Genomic DNA, 21,577 nt, shown 5'->3' with positions numbered 1-21,577 from the left:
TTTTAGAGGAAGTCTCACTCCATTACCCAGGCTGGAGTGCAATGGCTCAATCTCAGGTCACCATAACCTCCGCCTCCTGAGTTCAAGCAGTTCTCGTGCTTCAGTATCCAGAGTAGCTGGGATCACAGGCCTGTGCCACTGTATATGGCTAATTTTTTCTATTTTTAGTAGAGACAGGGTTTCCCCATGGTGGCCAGGCTGGTCTTGAACTCCCTACCTCAGGTGATTTGCCCGCCTCAGCCTCCCAAACTGCTAGGATTACAGGCTTGAGATGCTGCGCCCGGCATAAGTTTTTTGTTTAATTATTTCTCACCTTTAGTGTTGACTTATACTTTAGGATATATGATCTGTTGTGCAATTAGGAAATTGTGATTCCAAATCCAAGTAGACCACCATGACTTGAAACAGAAAAATGCTTACTTAGTGTAGTAATTTCATTAAAGGAAGTGTCAGATTCCTTGTACTGTGTGTCTCAGCTGTGCTTTTATCTGGCAGACTCAAGGATAATTTGTTAATCAAAAATGTGGACAAGTAGAAATAATTGAGAAGTATGCTCTAAACAGAATACATAGCCCTAGTTTGTCTGTGGGGCTTAAATTTCATGCTGATTTATGTCTTCCTAATATCTAAGTAGGGTAGCATGTATTACAATTTAGTGATGATCTCAATGTGACCTAAAATGGTTTACATTTAGTTAGTTCAATTGTAGATATAACTATACGTGATTTTTGTGTTTGAAGATGGCGGAGATTACCATAGACAAATAATATTGCCTTGATTGTCTTAAACCATTTTTAAATGATAGCAAAAGTCTAATTTGAACACTATCATGACATTTTATTGTGATAATTCTACTATTATAAGTGTTTTAAATGGTGTATCTCTTAATTTAAACCATAGGTGTTATTTTTCTTCACCCTTGTTTATTTATTTATTTAATCATTTTTTTAATCAGCATGCACTCCTGGACATTTATTCTATACTTTGGGTTATACTCTAACACTATTTTATTTTAATTTATTTATTATACTTTAAGTTTTGGGGTACATGTGCAGGTTTGTTACATAGCTATACATACACCATGGTGGTGGTTTGCTGTATCCATCGCCCTATTATCTACATTAGGTATTTCTCCTAATACTACCCCTCCCCATATCCCTCACCCACTGCTATTCCTCCCCTTGCCCCCCAACCCCCAGGCTCTTGTGTGTGATGTTCCCCTCCCTGTGTCCATGTGTTCGCATTGTTCAACACCTGCCTATGGGTAAGAATATGCAGTATTTAGTTTTCTGTTCTTGTGTTAGTTTGCTGAGAATGATGGTTTCCAGATTCATCCATGTCCCTGCAAAGGACATAAACTCATCCTTTTTTATGGCTGCATAGTATTCCATGGTGTAGGTGACACATTTTCTTTATCCAGTCTATCATTGATGGGCATTTGGATTGATTCCAAGACTTTGCTATTGTGAACAGTGCCGCAATAAACATACATGTGCATGTGTTTTTATAATAGAATGATTTATAATCCTTTGGGTATATACCAAGTAACGAGATTTCTGGGTCAAATGATATTTCTATTTCTAGATCCTTGAGGAATCACAACACTGTCTTCCACAATGGTTGAATTAACTTATACTCCCACCAAGAGTGTAAAAGCCTTCCTATTTATCCATATTCTCTCCAGCATCTGTTGTCTGCAGATTTTTTAATGATCATCATTTTAACTGGCGTGAAATGATATCTCAATGTGGTTTTGATTTGCATTTCTCTAACGACCAGTGATGATGAGCATTTTTTGATGTTTGTTGGCTGCATGAATGTCTTCTTTTGAAGTGTCTGTTCCTACCCTTTGCCCACTTTTTGATGGGGTTGTTTTTTTTTCTTATAAATTTGTTAAGTTTTTTGTAGATTCTGGATATTAGCCTTATATCAGATGGGTAGAGTGGAAAAATGTTTTCCCATTCTGTTGGTTGCCAGTTCACCCTATTGATAGTTTCTTTTGCTGTGCAGAAGCTCTTAAGTTTACTTAAATCCCATTTGTCTATTTTGGCTTTTGTTGCCATTGAAGTTCTGGCTAGGGCCATCAGGCAAGAGAAAGAAATAAGGGTATGCAAGTAGGAAGAGAGGATGTCAAATTGTCCCTGTTTGCAGATGACATTATTGTACATTTAGAAAACCCCATCATCTCAGCCCAAAATCTCTTCAAGCTGATAAGCGACTTCAGCAAAGTCTCAGGATACTTATGCAAAATCAATATGCAAAATCACAAGCATTCCTATACACCAATAATAGACAGAGAGCCAAATCATCTGTGAACTCCCATTCACAATTGCTACAAAGAGAATAAAATACCTAGGAATACAACTAACAAGGGATGTGAAGGACCTCTTCAAGGAGAACTACAACCCACTGCTCAAGGAAATAAAAGAGGATGCAAACAGATGGAAAAACATTCCATGTTCATGATTAGGAACAATAAATATCGTGAAAATGGTCATACTGCCCAAAGTAATTTATAGATTCAGTGCTGTCCTCATCAAGCCACCAATGACTTTCTTCACAGAACTGGAAAAAACCACCTTAAACTTCATATGGAACCAAAAGAGAGCCTGCATAGCCAAGTCAATTCTAAGCAAAAAGAACAAAGCTGGAGGCATCACACTACCTGACTTCAAACTATACTACAAGGCTACAGTAATCAAAACAGCATGGTACTGGTACCAAAACAGAGATATAGACCAATGGAACAGAACAGAGGCCTCGGAGGCAACGCCACACATCTACAACCATCTGATCTTTGACAAAGCTGACAAATACAAGCAATGGGAAAGGATTCTCTATTTAATAAATTGCCTTGGGAAAACTGGCTAGCCATATGTAGGAAGCTGAAACTGGATGCCTTCCTTAAACCTTCAAAAATTAACTCTAGATGGATTAAAGATTTAAACATAAGACCTAGCACCATAAAAACTCTAGAAGAAAACCTAGGCAATACCATTCGGGACATAGGCACAGGCAAAGACTTCATGACCGTAAGTATTTTTAATTTGTGAGGGGCAAGATGTATTATAGCCCATCAAACAGAAGATAAGGGACGGTTGTATATTGAGAGTGAGTCAAAGCCAACCATATCATATAGGCATTTGAACATGGATATGACAAAAGATGGTACAGATAGAAAAGATAAAGAAATAGAAGAAATAAAGAGAAGTATAAACGTGTCACATAAAATTTTCTATAATCACTGATTTTAAAAATTAGCTGTTTGTTTTATACGTATATATTGAAAAATATTTCAAAGAGTTATTTATCATTTTTCATTGTTTCCTTTTTGCAGTATGTATGCATTGTAGGGTGCAGAATTAATCCATGTTGGTTTGTGAAGAACATTTACTCGATTCATCAACATCCCTGCTACTGTGGAGTCACCTGCCATGGTATTTGCCAAGATAGAGGTCCTGCACAATTTGAATGTGTGTGGCAATTGGGATTTAAAGGTAACACATTTATGTAATTTTTAAAAAATCTGCTTGAATCATTTCAAAATTTACTAGGCAAGTATTCATTTTCTAAATACATATTTTATATCTTAAAACACAACATAAAGTAAAAGTAAAATTAATACTTTTATTTTCCAATGTATTCCTTTAACTGACCTGTTCAATACCAACTACCATAGGAAATATACTTGGTACAAGATACATAATAGTGACAGAAACTAGAGCTATTTTCTTCTTTCATGAATCCATTTGTTGGAAGGGAGTGGCTAGTGGACACATACAGTAATAAATACATAATTTTATTTAAAATAAATGTGCTATGAAAACAGGTAGTATTCTATGAATGCTTATAAGCAATGAACTTGTTTAGAAAAAAAGAAAAAACCTGGGCAATGGAGAGATTAAACTGGGTTGTCAGAAAAGGTTTCCATGAGAAAATGACCCCTGAACAGAGACATAGAGAATAATGTCATGGCAGAGAAGCTGGAGAAGAGAGGATTTTGTGTTGAGGGAACTGTATTTATAAAAACATTGTATTAGAAGGCATGGCTTCTTTGAAGGCCTGTCTGGGGCTCTGAGAAAAGATGAATAACAATTCCATGGAGGGGGTAAAGCCAGAGCTAAAATGCTGAGTTAAGTATTTTGATTTTTATTCTAAAAGGAACAGAAAATTACTGTAAGGGTTTGACACATTCGATAAGTTTATAGCAAGTAAAGAAATATATGGAAGAGAAGAAAAAAGCTAGGGAGCTTGTTGGAGTAATAATCTGAGTCATCATGCAGGAAGCTTGAAATAAATGGAAGTTCTGTTTATGGGTTGGAAATAGCAAGTGATGTAGGTGTCAACAGGACTGCTAGTTTTCTGGCTTACACACTTGAAATGAAATTTCAACAGTTATAGTCCTATATACGTTTTTATTTGTTTTGTAGAATTTCAATTTCTACCTCAGTCTATTTTGATGAGCATCATTTTCTGTTCTTTGATTACATTTTTAATATTTTTTAACTTAACTGATGCAAATTTGATATATATTCGTAAGACTCTATGATATTTTCATCCTTTTAAAGAACATTTTCTCTGACTGTGATATTTTGGCACTACAGTTTACAAACAACAAGCAAATTAGTTGTTTGATGTGTCTGTTTTTGACTGAGATCTTATTTTATTTAACTGACAGCAGTTGAATTTATAACATTCTATTACATTACAACAGTGTTGAAATAAAGTAACAATTAGGCTTTTAAACATAAAACATGATATTTTATTTCACCTTGCTCATACTCTCTGTAGAGTTAACAACCTTTAATGACATAAATAGTTATCAGTTCATTAATCAAATCACACTAAATGGTAGAAGAGAGCATAGCATTGTTGATTATGCTATGTTGATGCCAAAAGGAAATTTCAGAGACTCTGTTATGAATACTTACTATTTTATAAATGATACAATTGGACAAAACAAAGAAATAACAATAGTTGAGGTTAGAGGAATTAACCTCAGGACTGTTTAAGGAATTGTGTCAGTTCAGCGGTTATTAAACCCTGACCACATATTAGAATCATCTGAGGAGCTCTTGAAATGCACTAATGCTGAACTCCCACTCCAGAACAATCAGACTAGAATTGTAGTGAGGAGGACACAGAGGACTTTTTGAGATTCCCTAAATGCTTTTTATGTGCAGATTGAGAACTATCTACTGTTATAACCAAATTAGTTCACATACTTCAGTGTTCGCATCATTTTTACAATCGATATTCCTTTGTCTCATAGTAGGAATAATGGTTTCATATGTTTGGTTATTTTTAAATATCAAACTCCTTTTGAGAACTAAAAACTTCTAAGCAGAACATATTCACAGTGATGAAATAGCAAATGTATTTTTGGGGGGAAAATGGAAGGAATAATGATAAGTCAAATTGCTCATGGATAAATCAGCTTTGAGTAAATATAGTCAATTTTATGAATGGCAGTGAAATAACAAATGTTTAGAAAATGGGTGGTGTAATACAAAGTTAAAATTACTCATAGATAACTTAGCACAAAGTAATTATCTTCAAAACAATGTGTGCATATTTAATCATTATCTCTTCCTGAATTGCTGGTCAGAACTTACTGAATATAGCAAACTGTAACAAAGATAAACATTATTTGACTCCTACATTGGATAATCTAAATAACTTGGCCTGTCCAATGGAAAAGAAGCAGTGTGATAATGCAGTCTGAATGAATGTTTAAGTAAAACAACCTAAACTCGTTTTGAATTTCAAAGTGAAGATTCAGCAGTAAAACTTCAAGTTTTCAGGACAAACCAGAAGTTTAAAGAAATGAAAAAAATATGTAAATAGAATTATTCATTTTATGTACTCCAAAATGCCTTCTCATTTCTTCTGGTAATTGCCATTAAGATCTTCTTTTATGTTTTCCTCATAAAATATAAAATGTAATTGAAGAGGAACTTAAAAATCATGCTGATAAGTTTGCATGGGGTGCATTAATTTTACCAGCAGGAAAATTATTTTAATTAAGGGATTTTTCTAACAACTAAATGAAGTGTCTTACACGCCCAATCAATTCTTGCCAATATGATTGCTCTACAGAGAAGGGATGGTAATTAATTAGAAGAAGCCTCTTCAAGGACAATTGGTTGACAGTGCACAACTTGAGAAAGAGCTGACATGCACTGTTTCTTTTCAATGTCATCATCTATGATCATTATGTGTATTATTAGATTTGAGAAAAGGAGCTACTGACAGAGTGGATAAAGAGTTGTGAAGTGATATAAGATAATATGAATCATGCTTAAGAAAAGATAAAACCCTAGGTATAAAAGGAAATAAGGCAGAGAAATTCTTTTGAATCTCTTTCTTCTTGAAGCATGTCATTATTGCAGTTTGCTTACCTAAGTTAAACATACTCAGTTAAAACATTTAACATGTACAAGTGAACTTTTTTCCAAATTAATAGTGATTGTTGCATTTACGAGTTAATATTGCAAACTAATACTTACTTTGAAAGTTTTATTTCTTTCTTTATAAAATAATGGATCTTACTTCTGTTAGAAGACCTTATGGGCTATTATTATACATTACTTTTTTAAACAATTATTGTGAAAATAGGAAATATTATATCACCAAAGCAATCTTTATCAAAAGCCATTTTTCTTAGTATATTGTTCTACCTTCAAGTTTTCTTTTGTCAAATCCCTGCTATTTATGTATCTATGAGGAATTTTACAAATTTTAGTTTTAATTTTTATTTTTAATCTTTAGTTGCAAAATTTTTAAAAATCTGAGTATTAAAAAATAATTGTGGTTTAGTGCTTTTCATTCATGTCACATATAAGTTTTCATTGCATTTTTACATGTGTTGAAAGAGAATTCTCTTAATTGATTAAATTAGTGATTAGAAATAAGTAACTAATAAACAGAACAAAGCTATTATATGGAAGAAAAGATTTTATATGAACAAGAATTAAAATGTTAAAATGCCTAGGACTAAAATTAACAAAAATATGCAACTTCTACATGGAGAAAATTTTAGATATTGCCATAATATAGGTGCATGCATACATAATCTAAAAGAAAATTCTAAAGATATGCTGTAGCTATTATTAACAATTTTTTCTTTCAACTTTCATACAAATTTATTAGTGATTTACATACTACCATACAGTAGTTGAGTATTCTGAATTTGACAGTGTGTTTCCTTTTACCAGTAAGTTTTATACTTTCAGAAGTTTGTCACCACAAGTGTGATAACTATGTGAGGTAACGCATATGTTAATTAGCTAGATTTGATCATTCTACAGTGTATATATACTTCAAAATATCATGTTGTATATTATAAATACATAAAATTTCATCTGTAAATTTAAAATAATAACTTACCTTTAGAAAACTTATATCATACTGGAGATACAACTTTTAAAGATTTCAACTCAATATTATTTTATAGGTTATTAAAATTTTAATAAAATAATGGTGTTACCTTTTTTATGAAATTTACATCTTATTTCTGAATGCTTACATAGGAAAAAAGACAAAGCCAACTCTGCAAAAGTACATCATATGGACAAGTGGGGTATAAAATGAACTCTGCCATATATTAAAGTGGATTACATAGCTTCATTAATGAAAGCATAGCACCACTGCCTTGGTAGTCAACAAATATGACAAAATACAAAGTCTCAAAATGAATCCAAGTCATGAAAAAAAGTAACACATAATAAAATTGTCACCTCAGATTTTAAGAATAGGTAGGACTGTTTAATAATTAACATAGAAAAACTGGATAGCCAACTGAAAAAAAAAATCCAACTTGTGTACACCTTTCAACATTCTCTGGATTAAATCGAAATAGATAAAATTTTAATGTATAAAAATAAAGTATAAAAATATTAGAGAATGTTGGAGAAATACTTTGTAAATTTGGATGGCAGAAGAATGAAACTAAACCCCTGTCTCCCACCATATACAAAAAGCAAATCGAAATGGATTAGACTTACATCTAAGTCCTCAAGCTGTGAAACTACTGAAAGAAAACACTGGGGAAACTCTCCAATATATTGTACCAGGCAAAGATTTCTTGAGTAATACCCCAAAAGCACCAGTAATCAAACCACAGATAGACAAATGGAGTCACACCAAGTTAAAATGCTTCTGTAGAGGAAAGGAAACAATCAACTAAAACAAAACTCACAGAATGGAAGACCACATTTGCAAACTATCTATGTGACAAGGGACTAATAACCAGAATACAAAAGAAGCTCAAACAAATCTATAAGAATAAAATAATAATATGATTTTTAGAAATGGGGAAAAGATCCCCTCCCACATGGTGGGAGCTCCCTCTGGGATTTCCCCTCTGGAATCACCATTCACACTCTTCGTGGAAACCTTTCTCTTCTCCTTTCCTTCTCTTTTCTCTACCTAAATAAAATCAATTTTCTGCAAAAGAAAAAAGAAAAAAAAAAAAGAAATAGGGAAAAGATCTGGATAGACATTGCTCAAAAGAAGACATGCAAATAGCAAACAGGCATACGAAAATATGCTCAACATTATTGATCATCAGAGAAATGCAAATCAAAACGAATATGAGATGTCATCTCACCCCAGTGCAAAGAGCAGGCAATAACAAATGCTAGCAAGAATATATAGAAAAGGGAATTCTTGCACAGTGTTGATAGGAATGTAAATTAGTACAATCACTGTGGAGAATAGTTTGGAGGTTCCTAAAATTACTAAAAATAGAACTGCCATATTATCCAGCAATCCCACTGCTAGGTATACACTCCAATGAAAGAGAATCAGTATATCGAAGAGATATCTGCACCCTTATGTTTGCTGCAGCACCATTCACAATAGCGAAGATTTGGAAGCAACCTGGGTGTCCATCAACAGAGGAATGAGTAAGGGAAATGTGGTGTATTTACCCAATGGAATACTATTCAGCGATATATATATACATATATATATATATGTGTGTGTATATATATATATATATATATACACACATACATATACACACACACATATATACATATATATATATATATATATATATATATATATATACACACACATATATATATATATACATATATAAAATGAGATCCTGTCATTTGCAACAACCTGGATGGAACTGGAGGTCATTATGTCAAGTGACATAAGCCAGGCACAGAAAGACAAATTCACATGTTCTTACTTATTTATAGAAGCTTAAAATTAAAACAATAGAACTCATAGAGATAGAGAGTAGAATGATATTGGGAAGGGTAGTGAAGGTGGATGGAAGTGGGGATTAATGGATACAAAACTATAATTAGATGGAATGAATGAGACCTAATATCTGATAGCACACCGGGGTGACTACAGTCAACAATAATTTAGTGTACATTTTTAAGTAACTAAAATAATATAATTGGATTGTCTATAACACAAAGAAAGGATAAATGCTGAAAGTGATGGATACACAGTTTTCACTGAGGTAGTTGTTATGCATCGTATGCCTATAGCAAAATAGCTCATGTAACCCATAAATATATACACCTAACATTTACCCACAAAAATTAAAAGAGAAAAACCAAAAAAAAAATGGATGGGGAAGATGTTTATAACTAATAGTAAAATTATTGATGTCAGAAAGAAAAGGCTCATGAATTTTACTACATGACAAGTAAAAATAACTGCTTATGAAAGTCATAGAAATCAAAATGCAAAAGAAACACTGCACAGACATTTCACTTCACAAAGGAAAGAAACCTGATAGGTAAATCACTAATATAAACATACAGTTTACATAAAAAGACATAGAGAATATAAATATATGGGGAAAATGCTGAGCTCTATTCATAATGCAATCAAAGCAAATTTTAAAAACACTGTTGTTGTAAGTATATAATTTTTCTCCTATTAGCCAGGAAAAAATTTGAGAGTTAGACAATTTAGTGACTATCCATTGCCAGCAATAATGTAAAATCACTATAATATCTAAATGCAATATTTTGCAATATCTGTCAATACTACAAATTATACACTGTTTGACCTAACCTGATCATTAAGAATATATCCACATGCTAAATAATATATGTATAATTTTATACCTGGTATCATTAGTTATTAAGAGAAAGGATAAACATAAATATGGAAATGAATTACTAAAATTACTAAAAATGCAATTGCCATATTATCCAGCAATTCCAGTGCTAGATATATACTCAAATGAAAGAGAATCAATATATTGAAGAGCTACCCCTCCCATGTTTGCTGCAGCACTAGTCACAATAGTCACAGTAAAGATTTGGAAGCAACCTGGGTGTCCATCATCATCATCATCATCATCTAGGACTGAGATATATGATAAGGTGAAAGAAAGGAATGCAACAGCGTAGAATCATGTGTATAGTAGACAACATTTTGATTCTTTATATTTAATTTGTGTTTATTTCTGTGGAAGACTTTTTTATGCCTTTTGCTCAGTGTTCTGAAATTTCACAATGTTGAGTCTTTTACATAGTGTGACTTGTCTCTTTTTAAGCTCTTCTATTTGGAAATGTTAGTCTTTTAATTTTTAGGAAGTTTGTGTATTTTTTCCCCTAAAATGTCTCTTTTCTGTAGTTCCAATTTCAAAAATTGGATATCACATCTCCTAAATTGATCCTCTGATTTTTTCATAATTTCTTTTCTCTTTCCTATTTTTATATTGCTTTATTTTCTGCTCCATTCTCCCAACTGAATATCTCAAAATGTGTGTTGAATTGTTAATTTGTTTGACTATATTTGTAATGATCTAGGGCATGGTTTCATCCTTTAAATTGTACACATTTGTGACATCCCGGGGTTTTTTTTTTTTCCTAATAAGGATAAAATAACTTTGCTTCTCTCCCTGAAAGTGTTATAGTTTTGTTTGAATTGTCTTCTGCCTTGCACAGTTTCTCAGTTTTCTGTAAATATTGCTTATGATTATTTGTTCTCTTTTGTTTGAAATCTTTCTGCCAAATGTGGGGTGATCATATTTAATGGTGAGTATCTAAGAAGGCTGACAGGAAACTGACCATGCAAGGATGGACCTTGGTGACCAGATCTCTATTACAGGGTTGCAGGGTGGCAATTAGGCTTTCATTAGGGGAACTTCAAGAAGCTTGGTATCTTTAAGGCAGGAGCCCTTGAGATTCAACTCCTGAAAAAAAAACCTGGGAAATTCTTTGTTGGTAGAGCTGACGGAGGTGAGTGAGGGGTTAGAGTAATAATCTGGATAACTGACTTGGGACAGAGGCTCTGAGTGTCAGCAAATCTTGTTTGCAGAGCCCACCTTAGTACCAGAATTTGGTACTAAGAAGTTTTTCAAACCCTGAGCATCTGAAAATTTCTGCTAGGCCAATAATTTTTTTATAATTATGTCCTCTCATTTGTGTTTGGGCTGTAGCCTTTCTGTTAATTTAGTCAGTTTATCATTTTTTTCATTATTTTTATGGGTTAAAACATTTGCTTTATTTATTTATTTGTTTACGTTATCTCTTTTTTGAGGCTTTGGGAGACAGAGGCAAAAATTTAAGATTTAAATCCAAATGTTTAGTCAGATATATCATTATGAAAAACTTGATGCTAATAAATTGGACAATTTAAATGAAATGATAAATTTCTGGAAAAATACTAGTTGGCAAAACTCACCAAATCATACATTTTAGTTCTAAATAATCCTACAATTTCTTAAATAACTAAATAAAATAGTTTTAAAAATGTTCCCACCAAAAAATACTTGAAATATGTGGCCTTCTATTACAGTTCTCCAAATTTTCAATAACATAATCATTCTAATACTATATAAACTTGCAGGAAAAAAACAGAGGGAAGAACACATGTCAATTAATTATACGGCACTAGCATAATCCTTTTTGAGTTAATTACTCTCAGCATGTTGAAGGTAGAAAATGTATTGACCTATCATTACATTTACTTATATTTTCTTCCCTTGTATCTGATCTTCTGATAATCTCATACATTGATTATTTTATTATTAATATAGCCATAATTTTCTACAATCTTAAAATTGTAAATGGTCAAATTACATACATAAGATTGAAGAGCTTTGGGATATTCTGCTTGGTTCCTAGCCCCTTCCTGTTTTCCAGTAATATGTGAGATTCCTTGGTGAGAAATTCACATGGTAGGGAGATGTCAGTTTATGAATTATCTCTAATTTACAATTCAGTTGTAAAATACATAGCTTACATGATATTTTTCAAGAAATGATGCCTTGCAAGTCCCTAGATTTTAGATTTGTTAACTATAAGCAGTCCTAAACTAGGGATATTTTGCTAAAATGTTCTTTAGATAAATTCTGTCCTCTAACAAATATTGTTTGTTGGTTTACTAGGAGATGTAATCATGTTTACAAAAAGATTGGATCAGGTCTCCTACGTTCTTCTATTACCTCCATTAATGACCAATAACAGGTTCTCAGCCCAACTTAATTAACCCTTTCTCCTACAACTCTGAGATTTACATTTGTTGTTTCTTTGTTTTTTCCTATAGTTTCAAAATCTCTCATTCCCTAATTACCTATCTACTATCTATTTTATTCATCTTTTCATATAGATTTTCAACAAATTTACTGTATATCATTGTCCTTGTCTGATAATTCTTGGTCTGGGCCTTACAATTTTAGTATTCCTCTTGAATATAGGTCACATTCTCTTGAATATAGGTCACTTCTTCTTTCTTTTGCAATCTCTCCTTTTATTTTTGTTATAGGACATTTTTTTTTATTTACAGCTTTAACATCATTTCTTGTAATTATTAATTGCAATTTAGTCAACATTTGATTATTTTTAAAAATGAATTGGTCTGGGAGCTGTGTCTGTTTCTTGTTGTGATGCTGTATTTCTCAGTCCATGTTTAAAATGAGAGGGTTGGGCTTTGAGGTCTCCTTCAGATTCAGTATCATATACATACAGGAACTTATTTTGTGGCAGATGTTGTCAAATTTATATTTTCAAGTAATTTGACCACAGTCCTTAAAAATTCATTGTGAATTCAGGTTTGTAAGAGTTTAATTTTTTATGTCTTTTTTTTAAAAAGGATCTGAAGATGAAAACTGCCAAGGGGTTATTGATGCCTATTTCTTTCTGGCTGCAAACTGCACTGAAGATGCAATCTATGTGAACAAGCCTGAAGACATTAATAATTCATGCTGGTTCCCATGTGAAGGCACAAAAGAGGTAAGGTAAATTTATCTAGTTGCTTCTCATTTTTCTCTTTAGCTTGTAATTGTCTGATTTGTAAAATGTTAGAAATGTTTAGATTACAGATTCTTTAATATTCAAAATATATATTTTATGTAGTTCAAATATAACTTCGTAAATAAGTATCCAACAGTCTACTTGGAAATTCATTTTTACTTCTTACATTTATAATATGGGAAAGTAAAAAAAATTCAAAGAATCATTTTGTTCTTGGTCTTCTTGTGTTTTATTAATGTTATAATTTGCTGGCTGATTAAAACCTCTCAAATACAGTTGTGCTTATGCCACTTTTTTGTTTACAGATCATAATGAAATGCCATTGCCTTTTGTGTATGTTTAAATTTCTGAAAGATTTCTAATCTCTTACACCAGCAAAATACTTTAAAAAAAATGTTTAAATGAAAATAATTTCTAATATCTAGACAGTTCCATCCCTAAAAGTTGTGGGGCCTATGGCAAGAATAAAAGAATGATCCTCGTTTTATCCCCTCACCTCCATCTTATACAAATTAAGATTATATTTTTAATATGTAACAATAATTAAGAAATATTTAAGGATCTTAATTTTAAACACATTATGAACTTTTTGTTAAAATGATTCAGGAATTTTCCAAAAAGTTAGAGAATTAACTAAGCATTTGTTACCTATCTTGTCTTGATACAACCTAATTCGGTCATTTTATGAAAGACATATTTTAATTCTGTGATTTGTATACATTTCAGCATAGATTCATAAGCCCTTTTCTTTATGAATATATCCATTTCCATGGAGTCGATCTTGTAAATACTAATACAAGTCACTATTTCCTTCAAATTCACCATGTAGAGGCATTACAACTACAGGCAAAAAGACTTCAAATACCATAGAACCTCTAAAAGTATGCCCTCAAATATATCTTGAAATATGTTTATAATCATAAATATATGAAGTAAGCATATATATTTTTACAAGTATATATTTAGCCAAACACATATACATCACTGTGATATAGATTATTACATTAAAGCTTTATCTTTAAGACATTTAGCTTTATCAGTATATTTAAAATTATTATACATTATAATAAAATTAATAATTCAGTAACTGTAAACCTTTCTTAGGAACAAGTAAATCATATTTGTTGTTTTGTTATGTATTTTTAGTTCCCAATATTCTTTTATAATAATCACCAACTTTAAGTAAATTAGCCATTGCAAAGTTAGCAATCCAAGATCATTTTAGCTATTTTATTATTTTATGATTGCACATTTTATATAACTTTACCACTTTTATCATAGGTAAAATAAACATAAATATATATCTCACAACTGCATTTGTACATCTTATTTCCATTGTATAAGGACAGGTGTAATTTAAAACTATGTTTAGAGGCTTTATTTTTGTATTTTTCTTATTTAGAAATTGTTCAGGTATCCAAAATAATTTTATTAATTTTATTAAGCATCTGCGTAAATTCTTAACATTGACTAAATATTTATAAATTGCAAACTTACACCATCATGTTAAGTTTTTATGATTTGTAGCATCATCAATAAAACATTCTAGTACATCAGTGTGATAAAATTAGAAAGAATTCACAAGATTCAACCCTTTTAAATTATATCTGCTATTAAAATTTCAATTATATTAATTTTAGATTTGTGTAATCATACTTTGAGGCCGTAATCATAGAACATATCTCTTAAAGTTAAATTATATCAGTCTAGTTTATCTAAAGTATCATTTATTTAAAAAACTACATGAGTTCTTTTTAAATAAACCTCTTTAGAATAAATAAAGACATATGTACTAACACAAATAAGCAAACTTCAGTATTTATGTATTTTGAAAAATCAAAACTTTAGGATTAAGCCAAAGCTCTGTGGAGTCCAGTTTTCTTTTCAACTAAAAGAGTAACAATATTACCCATACACATGAATGTTTTTCCTCATTTGTTAAATTTTGCCAAGAGAGAAACATATAAATAAAGCAAAGTTAATCATTTCTTTTTATTGTAAATGTGGACTATCTGAAAAATAGTCTTAGAATGTCCATATATGATAATGACAGAAAAAATATTTGTGATTAATTAATTTCAAATTTTTCCTAAGAAAAAAAGAAAAGGAAAAACGTGAGAAATGAATACGTGAAGTTTATCAAGATTCAGGTAGATATAAAATTGTGATTGTTAAGATTGATTATCTCCCTTCTGCACAGCGAGGGGATGCTTAAATACGGAAAAACCTATTTTCATACACACACAAGAACAAATCATTATAGATAGTTAAAACAACTCACATACTTGACAATTCCACAGAGCCATATAATTAAAAATCTAGTGCTTATTAATCCCAGAAGCATGAAAATGAAAGAGAAGATTTTGTATAATACACAGAGTAATCTCTCTATTAGACATATAGGACAGAGAATCTCCTCATGAGGATTTTTTCCTTTTTGTTCTATTGCATCTGCCAAATAAACCATCTTGTTCATGTCAAAATTTCCCCAGGGTGGTCACTGCAATTTCATATTGTTCTTTGAGAAATTATACCAATTAGAGAGATATGTACATGGCTTACAATATGAGGGAGGAATGTGTGCTGTCCAGGCATAAAAGGCTGAGAAGAACCCATGAAAACTTAGGTCAGCAAGTGTTTGTACAATATCATGTCTCCAGAACATTCCAAAGATCAGTCTATTTCAAATCAACTAAGAGTGTTTACAAGACTTTTTTAAAGATGACAATAAAAAATGTTGCCTAAAGGAACACAAGAGTGATGTGACCGTCTGAATTTATCACTTATTTAGACCACTTGAATGATGTAGTTAATGGAACCGACACTTTCCTTCCCGGCCAACTTCCTCTTATAGAGTCACCTGAAAAAGTGATGAAAATGGAGAGTTTTCCTATTTATGTATAATTGAATTATATAATCCAAGGATTCCTAAAAAATGTTTTATTCTTCTTAAGAAACAAAAGAAACATAGCATTTGTGAAGCTGATGAAAACAAGTTGAAGTTTAGACTTGATACTGTACCTGTGGCAGTTTCACAGTTGGAGAGAATATCCAGTGGTCTCAGGGTAGTACATTGGTTGCTAGCCGTCCTTAAAAGTGATGGCATTTCAGTGGTATCTTTGTGAAACTTTGGATTTGTTCACTTTTTACACTCCAAAAGACCACCAGGCAATTCTGCTGATCGAGCAAAACTAATTATTTTAGACTTATTTCAATAAGGGAAAACAACACATTAGTAGAGTTGTAGAGTTAGTAGTGCTGTAATCAGGTGGCAGGATGACAGGGGCTCAGCCCCTTCCCCGTGCTAGCCCAAGATGTAACTGGGTATGTCCAGGTTCTTGGGGTCACTTGCCCCAGGAATGGGGAAAGGGCCCTGGCAGCGTGGTGAGCTTACCATTCAAGTAAATATGGAATCCAAAGAGTTTAGCAGAAAGTGATTTATTAGGCAGAGGGAGAAAAAGAGAGAGAGCTCCCACGCTGCCCGTGAGGGGGAATCCAAAGGGGATATCCGCATAGGCAGAGAGGGAAAGACAGCTCCCACGTTGTTGTGGGAGGGAATCTCAGAGCGGGAAATCCATATAGGAAAGGGGGCAGTGGAGTTTTAACCCTGAAGTTATTCCCTCCCCTTTTATGTTGTTGTCCAATGAGAGGAGTTCTTTCAAACTTCCTCTGGAGTGATTGATCTTCGACTCTCATCCCAGATTGGTTGCTTGGGCCCACGACAGATTCCCCCTCCCCCAGAGCTATTCGCTGGCTTTTTAAACAAAGGAGCTCACCTGGAATTTCCACCTAGCCTGCCCCTGGGAAAGTTAGAAAACAACTTTACATTTGAAACCCCTCTGATCCCCAGATGGGGGCGTGGATGGAGGTATGGCACTCGGAAATTCCTGCCTTTGAAACAGGCAATTTTCCCTAACACAGTCCCTTAGCGCCTCACATGGGAGACGTTGTGGAAAGATACTTATTTGGTGTAGACCCTTAAGTCAGTTGTAGAGTGTATCTAGTGGGAGTTGGTTAGAATTTATGAATGAAAACTTTGTATTGATGGCACAATATACTGAGCATCTTTAAATTGAGTCTTGATATGCAAACTGTTAGTATTTGTAAAGAACTTATTTTAGTTGGTTTATAGCCTTACATTCCAGAAGCAAGTATTTCATGGAGTAAATAGTAAGTTATTCTTTCTTTTTCTCAGTGTTTTAAAACATATGACAAAAAAAATTAGGTTTATTTTGGTTTTCATTATCAAAGACAGAAATTCCAAAGGTGTTCTTTTACTTCTTTGAGTTAAAATGTCTCCCTTCTCTGACTGAGGTCCTTTTTTAAATGCAAATGCTTCTGGAAGGGAAACACATAAATATAAATGAGTTTATCTTGTTTTCTATACCCCTGCCACCAAAAGGTTATAAAATTATGTATTATTATGAATTACTGGGAAGGGAAGTTGCTTTTCAAACAAAGTAGAAGAGATCATGGAGCACTAAAACTTGGGATTTGAAAGGTTTTTACCAAGTTTATTTTATTTCAGAATTTATGACTAGATCTTCATCTACTGTAAATTTGAACTTTAATTCATCCTGATATGATTTTTTAAATCTGTTCCCTTTTAATTAGCTAAATATATAGCCAAAACAGCCTTCCTTTTTCCCACATATTGACTAACCTTCAGACAGGCTTCTTCTTGCCTATAAGCCCCTACACTTTTTTATTCCTATAGCATGTACTTTAAAAACTTTGCAGGTGTAAATTATGGAAATATATGTAAATCTTCTTCCAGCTGCTTTGCAGTTTAAGGATGCAGGGGATGTCTTTATCAAGGACCATGGAACCATGTCTCTGAACTGTGAATATCAAAGAAAATAGTACTCTTACTTCTCAGTCTACTTTACAGAAGGCCTTCCCAGTCTACTCACAGAACAAAAGTGTTGCAAACTCAATAATGATTGAATCTGCTTGACACATTCCATCTATCATACTCTTCCCTAGTGACCTCCAGTACAACAGCCTCCCCTTTAACTGCAGGGATACTTTCCAAGACCCCAGTGTATGCCTGAAACTGTGAATATACTATAGTTTTTCCTATACATATATACCTATGATGAAGGTCATAAATTAGGCATAATAAGAGATTAACAACAACTAATGATATAGAACAATTAGTACACTATAATAAAAGTTAGATGACTATGGTCTCTTTCTCTTTTTCAAGATAACTTACTAAATTATGCTCACATATTTTTGAACCATGATAACTGAAAGGATGGAAAGTGAAACCAACGATAAGGGAGGACTGCTGTCATTTTTTATTAGTTTAAGTTCAAAATTAAAATCCCTCCTGCTGTCTGTTTTGAGGAATTGAGTTTAGTTTCTCTCTCCTATTTTAATAGTCTTTAATAAAATTTAATTACCTATTTAACTTCAGCTCAATTTTTATCTCGACAGGTATTATTTTAAGGATCCAGCTTGCTACATATCATGATTAAGAAAAGTCACTTTCACCTCTGATGTCACTTTATTTATCTATTTAATAACAAGGGTCAAAAAGTGGCAAAATAAATGCCATATGTTAGATCTTATAGAGTTTTTTCCCCATGGAGTCCTTTGTCAATGACCCTATGTACTAATATAATATGGGTATGACAAGATAATTTACAGAAAATTACATGATATTCCCTGAAATGATAGCTGGCATTATTTAACTAGCACTGTTTACTTATCTATGCAGAACATTTTCTGTAAGTATGTTATGAATATCCTTCATGTAGTTAATTTCTCTACAAAAGAAGTGACTTTGTGGTAATAATATTGTTATGTATATACATTACCAGTACTGAATTCTCAAAAAGGAAATTCCTAGCAGTTTGTTACTTCTGTTTCCTTTGGAAAGAAAAGATCCTCCACTGCCCAGAATCATGATTTTGCTACATTCCTTCTTCAAGTAAACATTTTAAAATATCTAGAATAAAACCTAGAATTTAACTTTTGTGTATTTTGTAATATCAGGGTTTTTGTGCAAAGTGTAGTAATTAATTATATATTTTATGTACATGATATGTATACAATTGACCTGTGAATAATACAGGGGTTAGTGTTGCCAGCCCCCATGCATTCCAAAATTTGTAAAATGTTTGATTTAATGTTTGATGGAGTGTTTTGTATAAATTTTTAAATATTCTTTTAAGCAGATTTTTGATTCTCTATATATACAAAGTTGAGAAATCTTTTCTCTGCTATACAAGGTAGATCCAAGTTTCTATGTGTTTACTGATATAATTTACTTTCTTACTAATTTTTGTGAGAGACTTCATCTTATCTATAAATTTAATTATAGAAAACCAAAACTCTAGTAGAATTCTAGACTATCTGAACAGATGAAAAATCATGTTGAAATCTCAAATTATTTTTTAGGGCCAGAAATTACTTGCAACAGTTTTTAGATATAGTAAATAACTGTGGTAAAAAATAATTCACCACCTTTCCCATTTAATAAAAGTGTCTCAACTAGAGCATTAGATATAATTTAGGTGTTCATATGAGACCCCTTAGACAAAATCTTGTGTGGTTTTGAGGTATAGCCAAAAGGAAAACTAATTTTTCAACTTTTAATTATTTCAGATTTTCTTAAATACCAGTAATAATTATTTTGAAAATAAGATTAAAGGGAAAGCATATAGTTATATGAAACAAGTCTATCCTATTCAGAATTCTATACTAATATTCCTTGTTAAAATATTGCTTTTTCAAGATTTCATTATATATTATTTTGTAATATAGGCTTCTAATAATTAAAAATGCAATGGGAATTTGAAGTTTTGGTGTTTTGTATTTTCTAATTATATTTACGTTACAGAAATAATATATTATGCATTTTTCCATAAAGAATATTTCAAAAATTAGCAAATTTTGAATAAGGCTTATAAGCTAGAAAATATAGTTTTATAGCCAAGTCAACTTTCTAACCTTGGTAATTTTTCTGAGGTAACAAAAGAGAATATTCTCATTTTTAAAAGAAATACATAATAAGTATAATGTTCAATATAGTCTGAAATCTCAGGAAGGTAAACTACCTATAAATATACATATAGATAGAATAAGAAAGCATTGCCATAAAATGCCAATATTTGTTGCTTCTTATGTGAGTGTTAAGTTTTTAAGCCAATTATAATAGTGCTCCTTTAATTGAAAAAACTTTACGACTAATATCCTGTGACTGTAGAAAATCATTATATACTCAAACAGAAATGAAGGCCTTTCTGAGTCACAAACACGTAGACATATAGACACAGAGAAAACTTATAGCTTCAGTTGTAGTATTTTAGGCTTGGGACAAGTATAAATAACACTTGATTATCTGTCCATGTCAAAGAACTTTTCTCCTTCATAATAGATTTGACTTTCTTACTTGTTTTGAACTCTATGTAGAAAGTAAAAAGACGGATTCTCATTTGATTCTTATTCAACAGAAAGTAAATCTCTATGAACCATTCATTTATTGAGATATCACTAAAGGGTCAGACCATGAAACAAAAACTCCTAATGATTGTTGCTACAGATGGAAAATAACTCTTTGGCTATGAAACAAAACCAAAAAGAAAATATGAAAATATGCAGAGAAATTTTTTTAAAGATAGTAAATTTCTATAGTTATTTGAATTTGCCTTTAGGAATTAGGAATATATGTATATGTAAAAATATAAATATATACTTGTGTTTAACTCTCCATAAGAAGTGTACTTCTCTCTGACAGTTTACCTAACCATCAGATAAATCCACTGGGCATATCTGTGGAAGACTTCCAAAACTGTTAAAAAATATAAATATAATTTTTGATAAAATGTAGCATCATGACTTTGTGAAAATATTAAATATATGTGAAATACATTGTTTAATTTACTTTTAATAAGGAAACCAGTAAAGTTTTACTGTCAGTTCAAAGGAGAAACCAAGTAAACCACCGAAGGAGAAAAACTATTTAGCAAAACCAAAAATAGATTTTTCCATGGATCTGTCTATCAATACAATGCTGTTTGATACAATACAACATCAGATCAGTTAACATTTAAACAATGTCTATAAAAATTTGGTTAAAATACAATGAATTTTTTAAATTGTCTAATAGATGTATACATATTCAGTATATATTACATACATAAAAATACACACATATATATATTCCTGTCACAATTTGTGTATACAATTTGACTATTGAAAATGATTTTGATATAAATCAAAACTGATTTTTTTAACATTTGCTAAAGGAACACATTATTTCAACACATAAATGAAAGCTTGAAATCCTTCAAATGATTGTGTCATCCAAAAGACTATCAAGAAGA

At 31.8% G+C, this 21,577-nt stretch overlaps 1 protein-coding gene across 2 annotated transcripts in view; it reads left to right on the top strand.

The window, feature by feature from the left end:
* The window catches only part of LOC108293303 (protein eyes shut homolog), a 377,364-nt gene that overhangs the window by 334,759 nt on the left and 21,028 nt on the right, over window positions 1-21,577 (top strand). For both annotated transcript variants that reach the window (XM_037733480.1, XM_037733481.1), the window contains exons 7-8: window positions 3,338-3,497; window positions 13,081-13,220. In XM_037733480.1, coding sequence (XP_037589408.1) covers window positions 3,338-3,497; window positions 13,081-13,220 — 300 coding nt within the window. The remainder of the gene's footprint in view (window positions 1-3,337; window positions 3,498-13,080; window positions 13,221-21,577) is intronic.

This window comes from Cebus imitator, unplaced genomic scaffold, assembly GCF_001604975.1.
Source record: "Cebus imitator isolate Cc_AM_T3 unplaced genomic scaffold, Cebus_imitator-1.0 Scaffold530, whole genome shotgun sequence".
NCBI lineage: Eukaryota > Metazoa > Chordata > Mammalia > Primates > Cebidae > Cebus > Cebus imitator.
The sequence above is the reverse complement of the archived record's forward strand: the minus strand, read 5'-3'. Positions and strand labels throughout refer to the sequence as shown.